Source organism: Lathamus discolor, chromosome 7 (genome assembly GCF_037157495.1).
Source record: "Lathamus discolor isolate bLatDis1 chromosome 7, bLatDis1.hap1, whole genome shotgun sequence".
Lineage (NCBI taxonomy): Eukaryota > Metazoa > Chordata > Aves > Psittaciformes > Psittacidae > Lathamus > Lathamus discolor.
The window spans coordinates 4,430,144-4,452,670 of NC_088890.1; the positions used below are offsets into that span (position 1 = coordinate 4,430,144).

General features: G+C 39.0%; 1 protein-coding gene across 1 annotated transcript in view; it reads right to left on the reverse strand.

Annotated features, from left to right (window-relative positions):
- DOCK3 (dedicator of cytokinesis 3) overlaps nt 1-22,527 on the reverse strand; it is a 208,073-nt gene that overhangs the window by 52,788 nt on the left and 132,758 nt on the right. Inside the window, exons 16-24 of the mRNA XM_065687003.1 lie at nt 17,558-17,720; nt 16,966-17,072; nt 16,094-16,265; nt 15,306-15,403; nt 13,310-13,393; nt 12,860-12,960; nt 11,498-11,579; nt 5,579-5,749; nt 1,809-2,001 (exon numbers count right to left, since the gene is read on the reverse strand). Of these exons, the coding sequence (XP_065543075.1) occupies nt 1,809-2,001; nt 5,579-5,749; nt 11,498-11,579; nt 12,860-12,960; nt 13,310-13,393; nt 15,306-15,403; nt 16,094-16,265; nt 16,966-17,072; nt 17,558-17,720 (1,171 nt within the window). The remainder of the gene's footprint in view (nt 1-1,808; nt 2,002-5,578; nt 5,750-11,497; nt 11,580-12,859; nt 12,961-13,309; nt 13,394-15,305; nt 15,404-16,093; nt 16,266-16,965; nt 17,073-17,557; nt 17,721-22,527) is intronic.

Below are 22,527 nucleotides of genomic sequence, written 5' to 3' on the forward strand. Positions count from 1 at the left end.
TTGCAGGTTCTTCCAAAAGAAAATTCAATTTCAACCATCCCAATGAGCAGCCTTTTGGTATCCAAACTAACCTACCGACACACAGCACGTCTGATTAATTGGTGCAACCTCTGTTGTACAAACTGCACTACACTTCTCTAAGAACTGTATCTAATGAACGAGCAGTGCACCTGGTTTCTAAAGTTCGTAAGTGCACTGTACATGATGTTCTCAACAGTGATTCAGCCTGGAACAGCAGTTGTGAACCGAGACTTTCTAATCTTGATTTATTTAGTGCAAACCCATCCTCACTTCGTGTTGCTTTCCAGTTCTATTGTCAACAGCTAATAGAGCTTCTCCAACGTATACCTCTTGGAAGCTGGCTAATTCTTCTCTTTTAGCTGGCTTACAAACCTTAATCTTATTAAAGAAGGGAGAGCAGGTAGCAGCTGCAGAAAGCAGTAGCCAAAACTGGAAAAAAGAAAAAAAGAGGGAAAAGTGGCAACATGTCAGTAATCAGACTGGTAGGAGACAGAGAGAGAAGGAAAACAGGTCATCACCATATGGGAGGCAAGAAAAAGAGAATGTATGTTCCTTTAAACTGCAAGACCTGAAAAGATGGTAGGGTGGGAACTCAAAGGGGAACTTGGGAAACTAGATTAATTTTCCCAGGCACAGACAGGACATGGGAGAGACTGCTGATCAAGGAGTATCAGGTCATGCCTCCACAGGAAGGAGCAGGTCTACCATCACATTGGGTGGAAAATGTGGCATCTTTAGAGTCAGGGCTGCCTTGCACAGCAGGAGCTTGCTTTCTGGCTTTTGATGCTGTAGTGAGATGTCATGGTGCTCTGCAGCAGGTAAAACCACTGTTAGTTGTGCCAGTGGCATTGTAAAGGAGAAATGAAGGTTAATGGCAATGACTAGGCCCTGGACCCTGGGGGAAAGTTACACCTGGCTTTCTTGAAAAGACAGAAGAGGAGGTTTTTGCCCATGAAATGGCACCCACAAGGAAAATACTGTTATCAATAGGTTCCCAACACTATAATTCGATGATTTTCACTGCCTGTTTCAAAGCCACCTTTGGACCATTGAGATGATTTTCAAAGAAATAAAATAATTAAATGCTTATAAACAATTGCAATGGATGGTTTAAACATAATTCTGTGTTGTTCCCATTCTCACCTTGCACCAAGTAGAATAATTTGAGTGAACTAACTTGAGATCCTCACTACAGGGAAGGTAATGCCAAATGGTGCTTTTTATCTTGCACTATTACCTTTGTAGCTTCTTTCCTTATGTATGAAATAATTCACAATCTTCAGTCCTTCTTTGTTCAATTAATTCCTAAAGGATTACTAGTATGTTGAGTTAAAGAAATATTGAAGTTATAATGGAAGTTAAACATACTTTAAGAGAATGTGGTGGGTTTCTCACATAAATTTATCTTCCCATATCTCAGACAATAAGCTTGCTGGGAAGGAGGTTACCCTCCTATCCATGCAACCATATGTGAGTAATAGAAAGTATCAAGAGAGATTTAGAAGTGTTAATAACTGATTTGTTAACGTACATATTTTTATTAACCTTTAGTAAATACAATTTATCCATAATAGATATATAAACATTTCCTACCCCAGGGAAGCTTAAAGAGTAGCCACAGTGAATATATGTAACAATGATGCTACCAAGATCATTTGCATTCAGTAATGACTTGTTTGCAACAGTAATGAGTAAATGTAATGTGTTCCTACACCTTACAAGTAATGAGTAAATATAACGTGTTCTCAGTTAGCAGCAAGACTTAACCTCAGGTACCTCTGTCTTACCTGGGAAAGAGAACAGGCGGCTGTCAACAGTGCGTGCAATAGACTGTAGCTTAACCACATCCATGGACTGCCCAATGTGCACTGTGCTGGGCATGCTGCCCAGAGTGCCCCGCACGAACTCGGCTACTTCCTGCACAGTGAACATCTGCAACAGCTCATCAAAGATAGCGGGGAAGGAGTTCAGCAGAGCAGCCTGGAAAAAGTAAAGGTAGAAACTGAATACTGAATATTGAAAATACTGATTTCTGCAACTGCACCTAAATACAGTGAAACAGAAACAACAGCAAAACTGAATTAAGGGTCTGCAAAAAGCTACTGAATAGTGCGCTATGGCTGGTGTTAATGTTTTGCAATACCTAAAGTTCATAGTGAACAAACCACACACAGTATTTTAAAATCAAGCGCTGCTGAAATATTAAGTCTTATGGTAAGTGGAACACATACCTACTGCAAAGATTCAGAAGGCTGTATTTTAGGACACAACTTATAAAACAGAAAAAATCTGGGATTACAGAAAAGAGTTCATTTCTGTTCATTCACTTTTTTTCAGCAAATGCTAAACTTGCTTCTGATGAGAGTTCCACACAAATTTTGTACCAAGCAAGCACCTGAGACAGTTGAAACTCTTCAGAAGTATTTTGAAGACCATGTCGACAGACCCTTAACCACAGCAGCACTGTCATGTGGCATCACAGCATTTCTGCAGTGGGGTGGGCGTGATTTCATGTGAAAGAGGCATCCCATCATGCAAGTGAGTGTTCACATGATTCTTGCAGTAACAGGTATGTCCAGGAAGCCGGAGCTATCCTTGTAGGTGTTTCTTGAAGTGCAGAAACAACAGCACAACCACAAACCCGACCCTTTCCATCTCATATATCAATTAATCACTTTTTCAATTAATTTCTTCCTAGCAGCAGAAAATTCCCTGCTTCACCCTATCCTCAAGTTCCACAGACGTGGTGTCAATACCTAACAGCAGCCACACACCTCTGGTTTTAAAACTCTTTCTTCCTCTCCATACTATACAAGATCCATGCCTGTTTCCTCATTAAAACTACTAAGATTCCTGGCTGGTTGCTTTATTTAGCTGCTGCACAGCCTGGTTTTGGGTCAGGTGCCTTTATCCCTCCTCAACCCAGCCACAGCACCCCACATAACTCCCTCCTAGCTGTCGCCACCCCGTTTGCCTGCAGCTCTCCACATGAACCCCACTGACTTCCTGCACAAGTTCAGATTTACCGAACCTCTCTGTTCAGCTCTGCCCTTCCGGAGTCTCACCACCTATCAGCATTTTCTTCCATTCTGCAAGTTCTCCTTTTGCTCACAGATTTGTTTTCTCATTGCCTACATTTCCATACCTCTCCCATGCTGGCTCTAACACTGGTATGCCTCTCCTAATCCCATGTAATACACAGCTTCTTTCTTTGTCAAGTCTTTCCTCAAAGTATCTTTTCCTTCAAACAACGGTGATATCTATTTAATAGTCTTTGAGTAAAGTCTAAGTTAGTTTTATAACTAACATTGTAGAGCTCATTAAATTATTCTGAATATGAATTTACCTCTTTGTTCTTCACACTTGTTCTCTCTTAACATCTTTTGTTACAACCAATTCAGATTACACAAGCCCACAGGTAGCCTTCTGGGTGTTGTCACCTATTTGTCACTACATACATACAAACAATGTACCAACAAAATCAACAAACGTGAGTAATTTAAATACTGCTCATGGTACTCTTAGTAACATCTGCAAATCCAGACATCATCTTTATCTTTGGGATAATAATTTGGGATAATAAAAGTGAAACTGCAGTATTGGCCCAACACATCCTTATGGGAGTTTTCCTAAACTTACTTCTAACTAGTCAGATAAAGCAGAAGGATTTCTGTGGTGATTTAGGGTATCAGTAGCAATCTGAGGATATGCATGGGATCATTTCAGGAAGCTTTGGAGCTGTCTTGAAGAGCTACAATGTTTCATTGAAGGGCCCTTTTTTTTGTACAACACCCTAAAATACACTGAAACATTACGTCAAATTCATGGGACATGATCAGTTTTAATCTCTTTGCTTTAAAGAGCTATACTGAGATCTCTCTAATATCCCAGATAAGAGGACAAGTGTGAAGAAAATTATGTCTCCTAGGGCCTCGAGCGTTTCTGTAGATACTTAACTGTTGTCCAGGTTTCCAGAACTAGTACATAAACTCCTTGGCTCTCCTGAACAATTTGACATACACGCTCTTGTATATATCCTCAGTACTGTCTTTGTGTGTGGACGCCACAAGCTGTTCCATTCATTACTGAAATATTCAACATTACCTAGTTTTAAAGTATCAGCCACTTAAACATTAAATTCCACTTTATATGCAGGAAAAGAGGGTTTTGGGTAGGGAAAAGGGATTAATTGGGAACATCCACGATGAAATACTTGTGCAGTTCTGGGGATCATTACTTACAGAATTAAATGACGGCCTTGAAGTACCACCACATTTTTGTGGGGCACAAGTCCCAGCTCCGCTCGCCTGCCCTCCAGGCTGAGAGGCCTATGGGGCAATTGGGATCAAGGGGCAACATAGTGGCAAGGGGGAAACAAAAAGTAAACTTTTCAAAGATTAAACAAGGACAGACTTTACAAATTACAAAAGTCCAAGGTAAGAAATACCATAGTGAGAGAAAGGAGAAAAAAAAAAGAGACAAGAAGGGAAAAGAACCCCATCCTCAAATCTATTATTGCATTTGTGATCAACACAACCGAAAAACAAAGCAGATCCCTGGCTAGCCTGAGTTCATAGGATGCTGTTTCTGCAGTCAGTTTGCCAGCAAAATTCTGATTTCTCATGTTCCTGGCTTATCTTATTATACCCACTAATGGGTGATCAAATAGAAGATTAGAGTAGCTGTTCTCAGTATCTTTCAGAGCAGCTTCTTAAGAAGGAGATCACACTACTGGCAGCTTCCTTAACCACTGGAGTCGCCCTGTTTTGTGGCAATGTTCACAGCAACTGCCTCTTTGGCAAACTACATAGGTGTTCAGAACATCTGTAAACAGTAAATCAGTGATTACAACTCACTCTCTTCTAGGTGGTCCATTTTGCCATTCTCTGAGCTAAGGCACACACAAAACGTGACACTGCTATTTAAAACTTTTAAACACAGATATGTAATTTAGTGCAGTGGTCTTTACAATATGAAACATAACTTAGCAGCTCCCTTACTTCGAGCAGTATCTTAAGCCCACATGAAATCTTTGTGAAGTCACCTGGGCCATATTCAGTATAACGTATTCAATGTTAGTGGGGGTATCACAGTATGCTTGTGGTCAGGCTGCGTGTGATTATGACTCTAATTTTAGAGTATGCTGGAATTAAGTTTATCTGACTGTGAGTACATCAATTGAACTTCTCTACTGTGATATTGCTATGACCCTAAGTATTGACTTGAGCTACTACAATAAAGGATTTACAATTTCTTGAAGGCAACCATAAGACATATGAGATTTGAAAATACAGTTTAGTGAAGAGCAAAAATTACATTCCCATGTGACAAGTCACTTTCCTCTTGAAAGTTCACAGTTGAGCTCACCTGTATCTGTGAAGAGTTGCAGTGTTCGTCTAATAACATTAATTGACTATGTCATTTTCCAGTATCATCAGCTTGTTAGAGGGGTGAAATTCTACTAACCTGCATTTAACTGTCATGTACCTGTATATACTACCTGGGCAGAAAATAGCTGCCTTTTCGTTTGCCAGCTGAAGTGCAGAAAATAGCAAACCTGTGTGAAGATGAGGGTCTCAGAGCTCCTGCTGTCCAAGCTGAGCACAAATCTGATGGACTGGAAAAGCTCCTGGATGCTGGAGCGGAACTGTTCCTCCTCCATTCCACAAGTAGCTCTGGAGTAAAGGATCCGAGATTGGACAATGAACTTGAAAAGATATTCCAAGGCCTTTAGGAGTAGGAGAGGGAGGAGATTAAGACAGGGAAAAAGAAAGAAAGAAAAATAAAGGAGCTTTAAAGAGAACCAGGAAAGATTCTAAGTGCATAATAACTAAATTCTTCAGGTTTAGAAAGGAGAAAGAAAAACAGATTTTGCAAGTTACATAATTCAGTTAGGGAAGAGCCACTCACACGCGAGTACCCATTCTCAGCCCATAATCTTTTTTATCAGTATGTCCCACTAGCAAAACTAGTGTACATTTAAGTCAAACAGAAATTTGAATTAGGTCATTTGAGGAAAATCTTGGTGAAGATAACAGACTTCCACTTTTGTCATGACTTGGCACAATGACTGTAGATGCCTGAAGAAGCTATTCTCCTGCTTCCATTCAAATATTACCTTCAATTACTTGGGTTAGCTACTTTAGATTAAATGGACTGTCAGTGGAACAGAGGAAGGATTACCTGGAAAAAGGAGAATCTACTTTTTATTATGAACACAACAGCAAGGTTCACTTTTATTTCTGGCAGCTACATGTACAAACAGAAATAAATGCAGATGCAGAAATAGAAGATGACAAGAGCAGCATGTGATGCACTCTGGCAGACCAAAATAGTAGCAGGCAGCAGTACTGTAGTGAGCAGCTTTTAACTTCGAGCTGTGATAAGTTAAAGCATCTTTCTGCTACCATCACACATGAAACTGGGAGAGCACCCAGCAGAGGGAGAGTAACCTGCAGAGAAGATGGCATTCAGCACTGTTGTACAATGTGCAAGAAATGATGCAGTCCCAAAGGGCTGGCAACTGTTATCTTTCTGTAGCAGAATAACTTGCTCAATGACATGTCTGCATTAAGTCTGAATTTGCAAACTAAACATCTTTAACTAAGATTTTGTAAATGGCATTATTCAGAACTCCACTTATTTGGCAGCAAAGTCAATGAAGAAAAAGACGTTGTTCTGGGCAGCCCTTAACAAGCTTACCAACCGATCAAAGGTTCTCACGGGCACTAACACAGCAACGTAACATTCCACACAGCAACAAGGCCTTTTTGATCATTTGGTGTATACAACTGTCAACACTGAACTGGCACTAGGTACCAGTGACATTTTGACTTCACTCCTTCCCTTACTGCTTAACATGATACACTATAAAAGCAGGATTAAGAGAAGACATCATGAGGCATAGTTTGATGATATCCTCAAAATTCAGCATGGGAAACAAACAGGCTGAACCTTCAGTCATTAGAGTCTATACAGAAATATTAGTAATATTGCACTGTATTTGCTAGAAAGTATTCTTGTCTTCCTTCACAGTTTGAAAACTAAAGTTAATCTGAAGACAAATTTTGCCCTCATCAGATGTTTCTGCATCCCTAAGGCACCTCTCATTGAACCACCCCACTATATGCACAAAGATGCTATGTTACGTTGTAAGGTTTAGAAAGCTGCAACTTTAAGGATAGAGAAGGGGAATGTGAAATTCCTTATAAAGCCATCACAGATTTCAAAACGCAACTGATACTTACAGCCATTTTTCTTTCGGGAATGATGGCAACTTGGGTCATTTGGCAGTACATTGTTTATAATTCTGTACTAAAACATCTCCCACTGAAGCTTCCTTACAACAAGGAACATCATCAGGAAATAACACTGTGTATTTATGGACAGTTTCCAGACAAAGGTCAATTGGTTCACAAGAGTCAGCTCTTTCAGGTTAGCATCTCTGTTGCTAACACCAAATACAGCAAAACAAGGGATTACAGAAGCTGTTTTATAGGTTTGGTATAGACAATCATAATTCTAACCTGGAAGGTTGTAACTTTAATGTGAAGATTATGTTTTGCAACGAATCAGAGGATTTATCTATGGAGTTCTATAATCTTCTGTAGAAAGTGAAACTCCAGGCTCAGAGACACTCCACACCCTTAGCACAAACAACCTTAAACTGCTGCCTAGAATGAACCCAGAAAGGGTTCAGACACATGGCTGAGATGGTAAAAACACAAACCAAGTCTTGCTAGTAAAAATCAGCACTTGGACTAACTGACTCTTGCTACTGAAAAAAATCACAGATATGAAGCATATTTGTGCCTAAAGACATGGAAGTGCACTCAAGAAACCCAAAGATTACTTTAGGAATGAATGTGGAGTATGTAGAAAGGGTAACCTTATCAGAAGTACAGTGTATGTAAAGTAGATTAGCTCTGAAGGTCTGAATCCCTTTCACTTTCCTAACAAGTGAATAAAAACCATTTTCAGTAGTCTCTGCGTATCCACTTCACCATTCAAGAGCAGGTGGAAAACTTCTTCCAGTTAGTGTGTTTTTCCAGAGAACAGCATACTCGCATCAAGCACAATAAGCATTTATGATGCAGTTTGAAGGAAAAAAAGTACAAAGGTTCAAGTGAAGGTACCAGTGTGAGTCTTGTGAGAGCAGATAAATGACCTAGGGCAAAGTTCAAGGAATCAGCAAGAAAAGAAGTTGCAAGTCCCACAGACAGGCTGACCAGGGTGGAACAATTACAATTACATCAGCAATTTTCTGGTATTCTTAGAAGAGGTGAGACTGCATAAAATAGAAGTCACCAAATCAGGTAATTATTTCTGAATGAAGTAATTAATAACTCCAGAAACAGACTGATCTCAAATGCAACAGACTGGCATTTCTTTTTTAAATTCAGGGTGAAGAAAACAATTTTGAGGAGTGCCCAGTCTCAAAACGCAGGCTGAGGATGCAATTCCTAATCTCTCATTCACTAGCTCCCTGGCTGGCATGGTTCAGAAAGTATGATCAGCAGTTTGAAGAAATCAGCTTGGAAGACTGACCCTTTCCCTATCACTGACTCACATAAAGCCCCATAGCAATGGTATGCAGTACCTCAAAGTCCCTAAAGTTAAGTTTGACGCCTGTTCCATGCAGCTCAGCTCCAGAACACTGATATGAAGATGTGACTTCCTAAGGAAGAAAAAGTCTTGCTTTTTCAGTGTGTTCCTCAATCTAGGCAAAACTCACCTGTGATTCTACCACTGGAAGATAACTGAGGCTGAAAGCATCACCTAGAGACACTACCTAAGTCTTGCCATGACTAGTGCGGAAAGTAAAACTGCCTGTGGAGTCACAGGCAGCTGTACCTGGATGCAGTTTATGTGCTCACATAGGGACAGTATTACATATCTCTATCTGCTGCATTGCACACAGCACTAATGAGCGGCTTGAGAGGGAAGAAATCCAGGTACAGATGTCCTTTCAGTTATAAACTCCTTCAGGTTTCATACAAGTTTTCTGAGAATTAAGAGCAAGCAGTCTTGAGACAGGCAAGTAATTTTAGAAATAGCCTAGGGCACTGCTTGCTAATGCCAAGGCTGAAAATCAGAATCCAATGAGGCATCTGCATATCCATCACGAATGTACACGGGCAGTCAAGAGCCAAAAAGGAGTGCAGAGAGATTTCAAAACCTGCTTCAGGGTACTACATTTAACAGCTAATCCAGGGCAGAAGGCATAGACAGCCATTCTGTTTTCTCAGTTGAAGAACTACTAGTTGAAGAACTAGTGAAGACATCCAAGACCACAGAAATTGCCAACAGTAGAATACAGTATTACTAATAACACATTAGCAGTGATAACAGTTTTGGTGCAAACTCGCAGCAAGTGCCTGAAATAAAATCTGGCAATAAAATCAATCACTTTCCTGTAATGGAAGAAGGTAAAGGCCTTAGTCTGGGTCTGCAAGATATGCCTGCAAAAGCAACTGTCCAAATCAGATGTGACAGCAGTGTCTGTGGTAGAGGATGCACTGTTGGGTCTGCAGAAATTCTGGTGGTAATTATAATTCCTGTGCTTGGAAAGGCCTGGGCTCTCCGGTCTTCCAGTTGACCTCGCTCATGGAGGCAACAGCTATTTTCCAAGCAAGCACTTGAGGCTCCCAGTAAGCAAAGAGCTGCCTTGGGATCCTTGAAAGAATGTACCTTTCTCACAAACTGTGTTGAGTAACCAGCTCCTGAAAGCCATTCCAGCATTCATATTTTTAATACGGAACCACAGAATAGTTAGGGTTGGAAAGGACCTCAAGATCATCCAGTTCCAACCCCCCTGCCATGGGCAGGGACACCTCACACTAAACCATCCCACACAAGGCTTCGTCCAACCTGGCCTTGAACACCACCAGGGACAGAACATCCACAACTTCTCCAGGCAACCCATTCCAGTGCCTCACCACCCTTACAGTAAAGAACTTCTTCCTTATAATTTCTGAAGTTTACTATGAGGTTCAAAAAATGCAGATCACATAGAGACAGTATCACATATCTCTATTGCTGCACTGCACAGAGCACTAATGAGTGGTTTGAGAGGGAAGAAAACCCTCTAAAAAGTCACTCCAGCTAGAGATCTTCCTCTCATCTGATAATTTTAGTAAATTTCTTTGTAATTCAAAAAAAGAAGGAAGGAAACAAAAAGAATGAGGAAGTTGTTAATTTCTTGAAAAGCTATCTTTGCCCCATTTTTAACGTTTCCTATGAATCTGTGGTTATAAAGCACTGTAAAGAAGTTGTTTCTAAGTATGTATATAGCTACAAAAGACAAAGTAAACACTGGTGTAACGCTCTTGTAAATGAGAGGATATGATCTTAACAGGAGAGCTTCGAAGCTAGTTGATGGCAGTGATGCCATACCATTCAAATGGAACCAGGATTCTCAAAAAATAATTACTTCCTCTAAAATGCTGACTAAATCAGACTAAAGGAGGCAAAACAAAGAACAAAAATAATACAAGAGAGAGCCACAAGTAAGTCTGAAATACACACCAAGACACAAGCAAAAATACAGTTATAAGGAACAAACTCTGACTTTCCCAAATGGTTGCCAGAAATTAAAGGAATAGTGTATGTACGTGTGTGTGCTTCACCTGTGAGATGCTTCACCTATTTGTACTGACAGGAGAAAGCGAGACAAAGAAAGTGCTCATCTCTGCCACTGCTACCAACTCTCAAAGTGCCCAGACTCAAATGTTTGGACACAAGCCTACTCAGAGTCAGAAGGTACAGATGGACATTCACACAGAGAAAAGTATCTTGCCACATATTTTGGAATCTGGTATTTATGTACACGATGTACATGACACATTATCTTTTTGTTTTAAACTATATATTTAAAACTAACACTATTTATTCTGTGATTTCTCAGCAATAGCACCAAAACTATTCCCTTTGTTTCCACACCATTAGGAAGCTGTGCCTTGCTGCGAGATTATGCCCTCATCACAGAAGCGTGATTCAGTCCTTCGCAATGACAGTTAGAATTTCCATTCACTTAAAAGCTCGTTTTTCTCCTCCTTAAAGTACTCCAGAAATTCAACTCCTAATACAAAAAACCTGCCTCACAGCCAGAATTAAAAGCATATCTCTGATCCACAGCACCTCTGCCTAATACTTTTAAAATAACTGCTTCTTGAAGTGCATGGTGCAGACCGCACGTATAAATGGCCATAGCATACATGTTCCATGTAAGCCACGCTTAAGCTCTCCATAGGGCTTCAAAAGGACTTAAGGAGACAATTCTTCTAGTTTTTAATGCACAAGAGTGAATCACCTCCAACATATTTTTTTTGGCAATATATATATATATACATATATAAAATCTGGTTAAACATGTAAGAACTCAGTGCCAGACTACCCTGGGTTTTATTTACAGCTTCCCTGGGGTTTTTGTAGCCACAGATGGAACAGACACAGAAATACTCCACTGAATACGCACTCGCATTGCTTCCTGGATGTGGTCCTGGCGCACAAGCTCAGCTGAGCGGTCCATGTACCACTTCAAACATCGGATCAGTTCTCTGAATGTAACAAACAGTGAAAAGAAGAGGAAACTTCAGCACTGTTTTAAAATTAGACAGGCAACATACATTTTGGCTTTAGCGAGAAATCGATAAACTAGTCTCATAACACTCCCTTTCAGTGGTCACCTACTGCTGTCCCAGCCACAGAATTTAAAAAATATATAAGTTTATTCAGGTTTCAAACCCAGAAATAATTTATTCTCTGTAACTGACTTACACCATGAGGCAGACTAGGAGAACATCAAAGAGATGTTATTAAAGAGACAGCTTTGATAAAGGCATGTAATACAGTTTTAAGACCAAAACATCCTCTTTTTTCTTTTTTGATAAGAAATTCCAAACCTCCTCTAAGTTTTTAGAAACAAATATCACAAAGAAAATACAAGTATCCATTTCCTAAGTAAACAATACCATCTGGACTAACCTAAAGGGTTTTATTAAAAGCATGTTTTATTTCAGACATCAGACTATCAAAAATCATTTGTTTTGTCTGAAAGAGGTGATAATTAACACGAAGCAGAACATCTTTTTACCCTCTGAAGATTACTATGCTCTCCTGTGTTGTACAGTATCTACAGTTTTACCTACCATTGACTGAATTTTTATATTTGTTTTAATTACACTAAAATGTGAATGGCCTAAACCAGTCAATTATAAGCCATTTTTAGTAGTTCATAATAGAATATGCTCAAATATACAAAATAAATGGTCTAAGAGAAAGGAAAAACAACACCCTGAATGGTAACTGTTGCTGCTTTCAAAAATCTGTCCTATTCTCTGATGCAAAACTCAAATACTAGAAAACAAGGCGGAATCTTCAAAGTGACAGTGAAAATAAAGTTTCTGATCTCCTGAAATTGTACATTTACTGTAATCGAATAGAACATTCCATGTGAATACCTGTCTACCTTGGAAGAGGAAATTACTGTTAGTTCTCTAATCTGTCAAACAATATCCAAACACATTTAAGACAAGAAATGTATATGCTCTTCGTAGCTCATTAGTACAGACTGATAATGAGTTGTTGCTGAGTGACAGTGTCTCTTCAGCTAAAAAAAAAAAGAAAGTAGGTTTTGCCGGTTCAGCCAAATTCCGAAGTCTTTCTTAGCCACAGGTGACATTCAGCTGCTTTTCTCTGCAACTGCGCTGCAAAACTTTTATCTGAGTAGTTCTGCTTTTGAAAGCCACAACTAACATGAAGGTTATGATTCTGATGGTGACATTGCTCAAAAGTGTGTTAATACCATCTCTCGAAGTGATGGATAAACAAAACCTACTTGTAAGCAAGTGCTCCTGCAAAGTGCTTCTGAATATAAGTGTCCATCACAGGTCGAAAATGAAAATACTTGCTGTCACGCAGCAGATTTATGATGAATACCTGTGGGAGATGAAAAAGTGAACCCATACTAAAGGAAATTGCACATTGTTGCTAGGTTTCTATAAGCAAGTCACACAAGCTAAGGAACAAAGAAATACATGAGTTTCTTTAAACAGTCAGTAGTTGTGTTATTAGATGTTACTGTTTGCTTCTCCCAAGTGACAGCAAATATTGCTACCCTCAGATCTGTTTGGACTATCTGCCCTCCTCACCCAAGATGACTACAGAAAATATAAGGCCGGATCCAGCTAAGTACTTCATATTTTATGGAAGTAAAATACCAGTAACATGATAGTAAGAAAACTAAAACTCACTGACCATGAAAAAAAGTAACAACCCAGGAACTTACCAAAGACTGAAAGACCAACAGACCATACTTCTCTGTGTTGTCATCCAAAACTACAAACAACGTGTCAAGAATATCTTGTAGGAACTAAAATGACATGAATAAACAAAGAATTTCAAATTGAAATTGTATTCAAAAGAAGGTTATTCTCCCCCTGCTTTAATTATTTCCTACATGTTGGTATTTTTGTGAAACACTTGCAAAAGACGAACCACTTCAGGTTCATCCATGTGACGCAACAGATTTTCACTTGTTTTGATGAAGAATTTTTCTCTTTAAATAAGTATTTCTAAAAAAAATTACAAAAACTAAAAACAAAAAAAGCCAAAAAAACCCCAAAACCAAATCCCAAATATGAACCGCATGACTAATTTGTAAATATAACTGATTGTTCCTTTCACTGTAAGCTGACTAAAAGTGCTGCCTAACAACAGTGGCAAAACAACTTAGTTTGATGTCATTACAGTGTATCACATATTGCTTATCATCAAATTTAAGGCTTGGAAGCATTTTTGATGCTCCAAATCATGTTTAATACTGAAAACTTTTGCCGTATGACAAAGTAAAGCTTTTATAACAGGCATTAATTGGGACAAGTTACATATTGCCAAGTGTTTCTTTTCTCCCTAACACTGAGGCTTACTGAATGCAAACAACTCAGTGATTTTCTTTCCTGAAAGCACAGTCCTTGGAAAGGATGACTGTGAAGAAGAATGATGAAGATCAAGTCAACTGCATAGTCTCCCACGATTTTGTAATCTATTCTAATTAAATTTCTGATGTGGAAAGCAAGAAATAAAATATAACAATTTATGAAGTCCTCAAAAGGATATATTTTTTTTCTGAATTATTGCATATCCCAGTGCCAAATGGCAGGTGATTTAGGGAGTGAATCAATTACTTCTCCCCTTGGAATAATTTAACCCACATCTTCTTACGCTTTTCTCTATTAAAAAAACAGATACTTGCACTACCCTGCAAACAAAGTGTACAAAACATGACATTTTTGAAGAATTCCAACATAAAGAGTATTGTCTCTTCTGTTACCATTACAAAGTTCTCAGGAGCATTAATATTCAAGATATGTCAACATTCTAATGAGTTACAGCAAAGTGGATTTAATCAGAAACTACTAATTAAATGATTGGATGTTGCTTTGGTTTCTTCTCTTTGGTTGTTTACCATTACAAATTATCTCCTCCTTTTACTTGAAAGATTTATAGAAATAAATTCTAGGGAGAGTTCTCAGCACCTAAAATTATCAGGATACCTGGAATGCACTTCACACCCCCCCACCTTCCCCCCGAAACCACAAGTATTCAAATGCATTCAGAAGTTCATCTGACCTAAGAAAGTTCAGCTCACACTAAGGACTGGCATGTAGTGTAGCAGTGGAGACAACACTAGAGCAACTGGTGCTCTAGGCAACAGCTCGACTTCACAGTGCTGGGGACAGGAGAATGGGTTTGCAGGATGGTTCACTGGTCATTGAGCAAAACTTGATTTTCTACATCTCATGTTTCTCGTCTACACACTTGTTTGGAACATAGGAAAGGTCAGGTTTTCTGAGTTAACTCTGTTTTCTTCACTCTAGAAATGACCAACCACACTTAGGCCATTTTGGAGAAGGTCCTCTAGAGGAGACTATTGGAAAAGGTAAGTCTGCACAGACCACCACTGCCAGTGGCTGTGTTTACATCAGCAAGCAGCATGGCTCAACAAGAGTGGCCATACAGTTAGTGCTGATACTTGCAGCACATGTGAGTGAATGAATTACTAAAGATTAGCTCTGTTTTGATCCCAAGGACTAATCACTCACCAATTTTTTGAGTGTACCTTCCTGCTCAGTTTCATGTCAAAATAAAATCCCAATTCTTACACTCAAAATTCACAGCATGAAACAGAAAGTAAAGGAAGAGGGAACATTCTTAAGTGCCCTGCAGGTCTGAGTTCCCCTGCTATCACAGATACATCCAAAACCTGTTATTTCATGTAATACCTTAACAATTTCCTCGCCACTGACATGTCTCAGTCTTCCTAAAATATCCATCACACGATCTGGGTAAGCTTTCCATTTCAGTAGGGCAAGCAAATCCACTGCAGAGGAGTGAGAGAAAGAGCTAGAATCCAAACACAGAGGGAAGAACGGAAACCCCAGCCCCACCAGAGATTCAGTACATGTTACACTTCTGCTCTTGTTGCAGTTCACACTTCTCAGGGCAAAAAACACAGCAAGAGAGAGAAATAAGGAGTAAGTCCAATACTACTACTAACAACAACAACAACAACAACGAACGGAGGAATGGCAGAGTACTTTAGAAAGAACAGAGATTGCATTTTTCTCTATGTGAGTTGACACTGCACTGTGGACAATCCACTTCTGTCTTCCCATGCTTCAGGGATGTTGCCATAACAAATTTTTATTTGCTTAGCAACTGTGTAAAAAATATGTACAAAAGCTTTGGCTTGTGTAGAGGAGCCAACATTGAATTATTTGTTCTTCAATCATGTAATGAAAACTAACTTTGCTTTAACATATTCTGTCATAACCCTTCTCCTGCACTTACAGTAATGTCTGTAATTTCTCTGCCATCTCTCAATATCCTTATTTCCTCAAAAAAACTCTCTGCTCATTTCAATCATGTTAGTAAAAAAAAAGCATACATATAATTAAATTATTACAAAGGAATATTTTAGTAAAATAAACAGAGCACAAGCATACCCATGTTATTTCTCTTTTTCATAATCCCTGTTGCTCTGGGCAGTTTTGAAGGATGCACTACTTACCATTCTGGGTAAGTTTGGTAGAAGAAAGCTGTGTGGAGACTGAAAAGGTCTCTTTGGTGCTGCGCTGGAAAATGAGGCTCGAGGGGATGTTGGGGCAGCCATTGTAGTCCTCTTTGCAGCAAGGCAGCCCCAGGTACAGTGCGTGATTGTTAAATGTGCTGTTCTCATCACACTGTGGGTACAGGACAAGAAATGGAATTGCACCCAGTCTATCTCATTCCACACACTCACACCCTCAAAGCAACTGCCTAACTACTTATATTAATTTCTGGGTGCACAAAAACACGTCTAAAAAAAAGCTGTGCTTGCTGCCGTCAGGGCCTGTACATACACAAACCAACCCAGCTCTAGAAAGTGTGGTCTCCTTCCCAATGACTCTTTGTAACTTATCACAGTCTTCCAACTGCAGAACTTAGCGCTGCTGTCTGAAAATCATAATGAAGAAATAAACCGAGGTAAATCAGCAGGAGGAAAAAACCCTAACAACCCACCTCAAACCCCTTGCTACAGGGTTGCCAAGCTGTAGCATTGTAACAGGCTGCATTTGAAGTGCAGCATGATTTCGTACTACAAAGGCACAGAGTAATGCCACAGGCAGGTAAAACCACTGAATGCTCATAAACACTACTACATTTGAATTCAAAATGGATAGGATTAACAGAAGCTAGATCACCGTTATCTGTCCTTAGAACAGAAGGCTTTGTCCATATCTGGTCACCCGTGTTTGAGTTTATAAAATCTTGAAACTACTACTAATCTGTTCCTCGCATAATTCTAATGGGGGTGGGGGGAAAGATAATGTAATGACTGTTACATATCTAAACTCAAGATGAGTAGGAATGAGTAGGAAGTCTGCAGAGAGGAACTGGTACCTTATAAACATAAAGCTCATGGATATCATCAGACAAGGTAGTGCCATCATCTCTCATCAATGGAGTGAATGCAAAACCAAAGAGCTTCTTTTCTCCCTTGTCTTTTGCTGTAGCAAGAGACAGAAGCAAGGAATCGTATTTGTACATATTCTGTCTGTCTATACATACCCCAAGGTTATACACCAACTTCTCTGCATGCCTAACAAAAAGCATGCAGATTACCTAAGAAACAACATACAATACACTATATCTAATTCCATGCAAATGATCAGCAAGCCTCAAAACAAGCATGCCCAACACAGTGAAATATAAAATATACATGCTTGTAACAAAAAACATTCTACAAGAAAATACAGCAAAAGCACAGCAGGGGAGAACATTTACAAAATGTTTTGCCCTGCACGGATTGTTCATGGTGGTTTAAATGTGATAATAAACGTAGCAACTGGCTAATTAGCAGTGCACCTTTGCTGTATTTTAGGTTGGTGCCCCTTTCCTGCTTTCCACCCAGTTACAGACACATCCAACTATAAATTGACACTGGAAAGACCTCAGCTTTGGTGAATTTCTCTTGGTAACATTTGGCACTCACTGGAGCAATGCCTGAACTCAAACCGGAGGTGAGACCCACGGAATCTGTCTATAGGGATGGGCAACTTAATGATTTCCCCCCATCGAGGGCTGTTATTGTGGTAAAGCACGAAAGAGTGGTATGCACTCCTGCTTGGCTCTCCTGAGCCCAGGCTGATGCAGTCCTGGAAGAAAAGAAAACAATTCAAGATTAAAAGACAGCACATCACTATGGATGAGTCATATTATTGCACAGGGATAACCTTTATATAATTCGTATCCTGTAGACACAAAGGAAGAGTCAGAAGCAGAAACTCAGACACAATGAAATCGGGATTTTTTTAAGAGCTCTTTAAACTCTGTTTTGGGTCAAAGGATAAGCTAGGAGACCCATGATACTGCATCTTAAGTTATTATTTAAGCTAAGTTTTCTATCAAGTATAGAATAGACACAATAAACACGTAAGCCTAAATACATAAAGATGAACTAAAAAGAATTCTTAATAGTTCCATCACTTGTAATATTAGACTTTTTTGAAAATACAATTTAATCACATTTCTGCTCCAGTATCTCGGTTCAGAAGTGACACCTGAACTTTTCAAGCTCTTAAAAATGTTGGTCTTTTTAAACTACAACTATCCAGCCTCACTGAGTATCCCAGAAAATCCCAGAAAATCAAACTACTTCCTTGGTGGTAAGCAAAGAACTTCTGTTGAATCATTATCACCCAAAAATATAATGGGATCTAAATTTTTGCTTTGAGATATAAAAAGCTCAGAGATCTTGACCAATCTATGTATCCTCAAAATACAGATGACCGAAAACATGAGTGAGTATCTTGTAGGAAATACAGAAATCCTCAGCCCAAACATGAGCAAAGGAGACATACTGAAACCCTGAAATATGGTCAGTAAAAGGTCCTTTTTAATAAAGACATGGAGCAGGAAGCACATTTATTTATATAAGCACTACCCCATGTTCTAGAGCTGGCACTTACAAAGTGATCCAAAAGATACAACATCTTACAAAACCATGCAGAAAAAAGAGACAGGAGATTCTTCACTTTTAGCATCTGCAAGGATAATGAATCCACAAAAACAGAAGCTAAGCAGACCCAGAAAAAAACATGCAGTATAAAACACCTCACAAGGAACAGTACCCATGACGAGAAAAACTACTGGTCATTTCTTCAAGGCATCTCTAAATTCTATCCCAAGAAAATACCAACAATGTTGACTTGATTTATTCACCTGTAATCAGAAGACTACCAAATCACATATATCCCATCAACCAGACTCAGTTAGTCTGGCCTGTGGTAATATTCTTCTGCCTTCAACAAAGTTAAGAATTTGTGAAGGAGCCCAAAAGGAAACAAAAGCTATGCGGAAGCTTAGGATTCAAAGCAAGAGCAGCCTCCCTGGACACAGATTCACTACAAAGGCTCTAATCCAACCCAAGTGACTAGCATTAACTCCCAAAACAGTCCTTTCATGTAAGCCATAGCCATCATATGGTATGTGCCACAATCCCAGCACACAGGTGACATTTTTTTGTACAGCAACAAGAATTGACTGTTGCAGATATGAACAGGTTGGAGTGAGCCTAGTGGTGACAGCAGTAAAAACAGAATGCCTGCAACATTCCAGTTGTATTTTGTATTCAGAGTAACTTACTGGGCTTCAATACAACAATCAGAACCTCATTCTGTAGGAGGTTCTTAGGAGACAATAAAACAGCATTTGTGTTTCTTCTGTAAGGTACAGTAAGAAATCTAATTTTAATGTGAGCTTTTTTCTGTTGCCTCAAAAAATTACCTGCCCGGCAGACAAATGGTCAGTCGTTGAGTGATGAACTTTAAATAAACAAATACCAGATGAGTCTGTCCTTCTGGTTGTTAATATAGCTGACAAACATTTATACCACAATCTATAGTCTGAGGAGCGAGGCTTGTTTAATCTTTAATTCCAAGTTGTGACTGGCAAAAATATCATTATGAAAATAGGTTTTGTACACCTAGTTACCATGAGAACCAAATATGTAGGTGAACTAGAGGGCAGAGGCAAGTAAGGGAAGCTAAAGTAGGAGTAGTATTAGATCATAATTTTACCATTTAAGGTATGCCTTACGGTTAATAAGATATTCCTGATACTGGAACAGAAAGAATAAGTGAGAAATGTGTCAAGGGTTTTTATTTTTCAGACTGTACTGAAAGAAGCTAACAACTGAGTAAGACCATTTTGAAAAGAAAATACTCATTTTCATTTTGGACAGCACTATATTCTGGGAATAATTTCACTGCTTTCAATAGGACTATTTCTGGACCAAGATATATTCAACAGCAATAAAGATTTGAGGCAGACAGAATATTCTCTTTAACACTGTGTGCGGTTCTGCTAAAGTCTTCACAAAGACTTTCATACACAAAGGCATAATTGTGGATTGTGCTGCTGGTCAGGCAAAGTTTAGAGATTTTGTTCTAGTATCAGATGAATATTTTGTGGCAATTTCACAGCTGTATGGTATAACTCAGCATGCTCTATCCATTTGGCAGTCTCTACTTCGGAAAGGCATACATCAGGAACAGTAAAAGATATTTCAACCAAGAGCAGCAGTGCTTTGGGTCAGTGATTGAACTTTCAGTGTTCTGCCCATACTATTGTAAGACTGGAGTTTTTATTAGCTTCTCTACTATATCACCTACTGAAAATTACCAAATTAATGTCATCATTACACAAAGAAAACAGAAGAAATAAAATAGCTATGCTTGACCGTGAAAACAACCTCGGGTCACGCAAGTGATTATCTGGGGGTCAGGGAACCCAAAGAAAGCAATTCCCTTCATCAGTTCTGCACCAAGCCCTACCCAACACAAACCTTATTCTTAACATTTAAATTAAAAAGCTATTAGACCCGTTGCACTCTTCAGTATTTTCTTTTAAATTATGCTAAATGACTGAGATGAAAGCCCAGCTCTATCAGCCTCTTCACAGCTGCTTCATCTAGGAATGGTTACATTCTGCCTTTGGGTAAACCAGCTCCTTCCTCACAGAACACTGCTCTAGGTGTACATACTGAAGATCACATAAACTAGATGGTTGCAGTGAAAAATAAGCCATCTAGGATGTAAAACTAAATTCTTAACATAAAAGATAAACCAGTATCCATTTGGGATACTAAAATAAGCCTGACTAACAGAGCTGTGCAAAGTTTTAGACAAATGGATACCCAGACTTGCCAAAGCCCACTGCACAAGTGGGATGATTAGAATTGAGTGGGCTTTTCACCTGAAACATGGCGAGATCCTAAGCATAAATTTTGCCTGTATTTTACAACCAAAATTTGCATTCTGAAAGTTGAGACAAACCGGAAATCTATAGTTTAAGGAACTGAACCCTTACAATTTTCAGAGCATTTCTATAGACTTATAGCAACCATATACATACACTTGACAGGGTCAACTGTCTTCTACAAGGGTGTTACCAGCAAATGGCAAAATAACCCACTAAGTTAGAAGCAATTCCAGATGGCTGCCTCATGCGCTTTAACTTTGGTAGAAGAATCTGCAGAATTTTTAAACCATGTGGAAACTATGGCAGCAACAAAAAAAGATGAGACATGATTAGTTTTCAAACTCAGGTCTAGGTGGCTGATTCCCTCTCTTACGTGCATGTGATTATTCCTTCAAATTGTCATTCAGCACTTTTGAACTGTGCCTCTGCAGTCAGTTCAACTGACAGCATTACATGTTGTTTTCCTAGTTCTAATCTGCAGCTAAGAAAGAACAAAAATGTACCTAAGCAGGGAGGAGTGCTAATTAAACGGAAGGAAAGTTCAACTTCTAGTGTCGTTGATGCCCCTTTTACTTATTTTTGAGTAGATATAATAGCTTACACTATCATATAAGTATTTCCTATGTAGAAACCTTCTAATGCCTGCACGTTTGAAACACAATGGATCTTTGGCATCATTGGATGTCATGAACCAAAGATCTCCCTGACATAAATGAAGTATCTTTGTTACTTTAACTACAACTGTACAGAGGAGCAGTAACATAAAAACTGGTGAAGATTTTCTTTTAACTATGTGGCTTGTGTTTAAAAAAAACCAAAACCAAAAAACAACCCATCCCAAAGATCCTTTCTATGTAAAGTCTCTCCTTTATGACAAACATTCACCTTTTTTCCTGCTTGGATTGACTGCCTTTCACTAGTCTTTGTACCACGTTTGTTGCACTATCCCCGGGGTAAAGCCCTGAAGTACTGTTACAGGAAAAGGTAAGAAAAGGATAACTTAGTAACTGTGTATGACCATTCCAACCAAAACCACAGAAGACTGATAATGTCTAGAAATTATATGGCTTTTATACTTAATCATTAGTCACAATTCCAGTAAAATTTTCTACCCTTATGTGCATTAGCATTTGAAGATGATGATATTGCAGTTTGGAGGGAAAAGACCTATACTGGTCTTTGGCAGACTGCTGTGAAATAAAGCCATGATTAAAAATCTGTCACCCAATTTGAAAGGTATGCCTAATGCAATTGAACAGAAAAACATTGTGATTTTCCTGCAACAGCTAAGAGCACAAACCATTTCCTTACAAGAGATAGACTTTACTTTCAATGGAATCACAAGTAATTATAGTAATAAAGGAAAATATATCCTTTCAACTGAAAAAAACCCACAACAAAACCCAAAACCAACAAACCAGACTGTGGCAGTGAGTTTGGTACACAAGCACTATGGTGTTTAGGCTCTTCTAAGGTAATGGCTATGAAGGCCATTTTATGGCAGTAGAGGTAAAAAGTGTGTCTGTGGGGGAAGTTATTTCTGATAGATATTTAATTTGGAATACTTTCCATTTACTTCTCTGTCCTCACACCCTTCCTCCCCCCCCCCCCCCCCATACCGACTTGCCTACCTTCTATTCTTTAGGAATACTAAAAGAACGGAGGAAGAAAGAAGAACATTAACCATCAATATCCACAGCT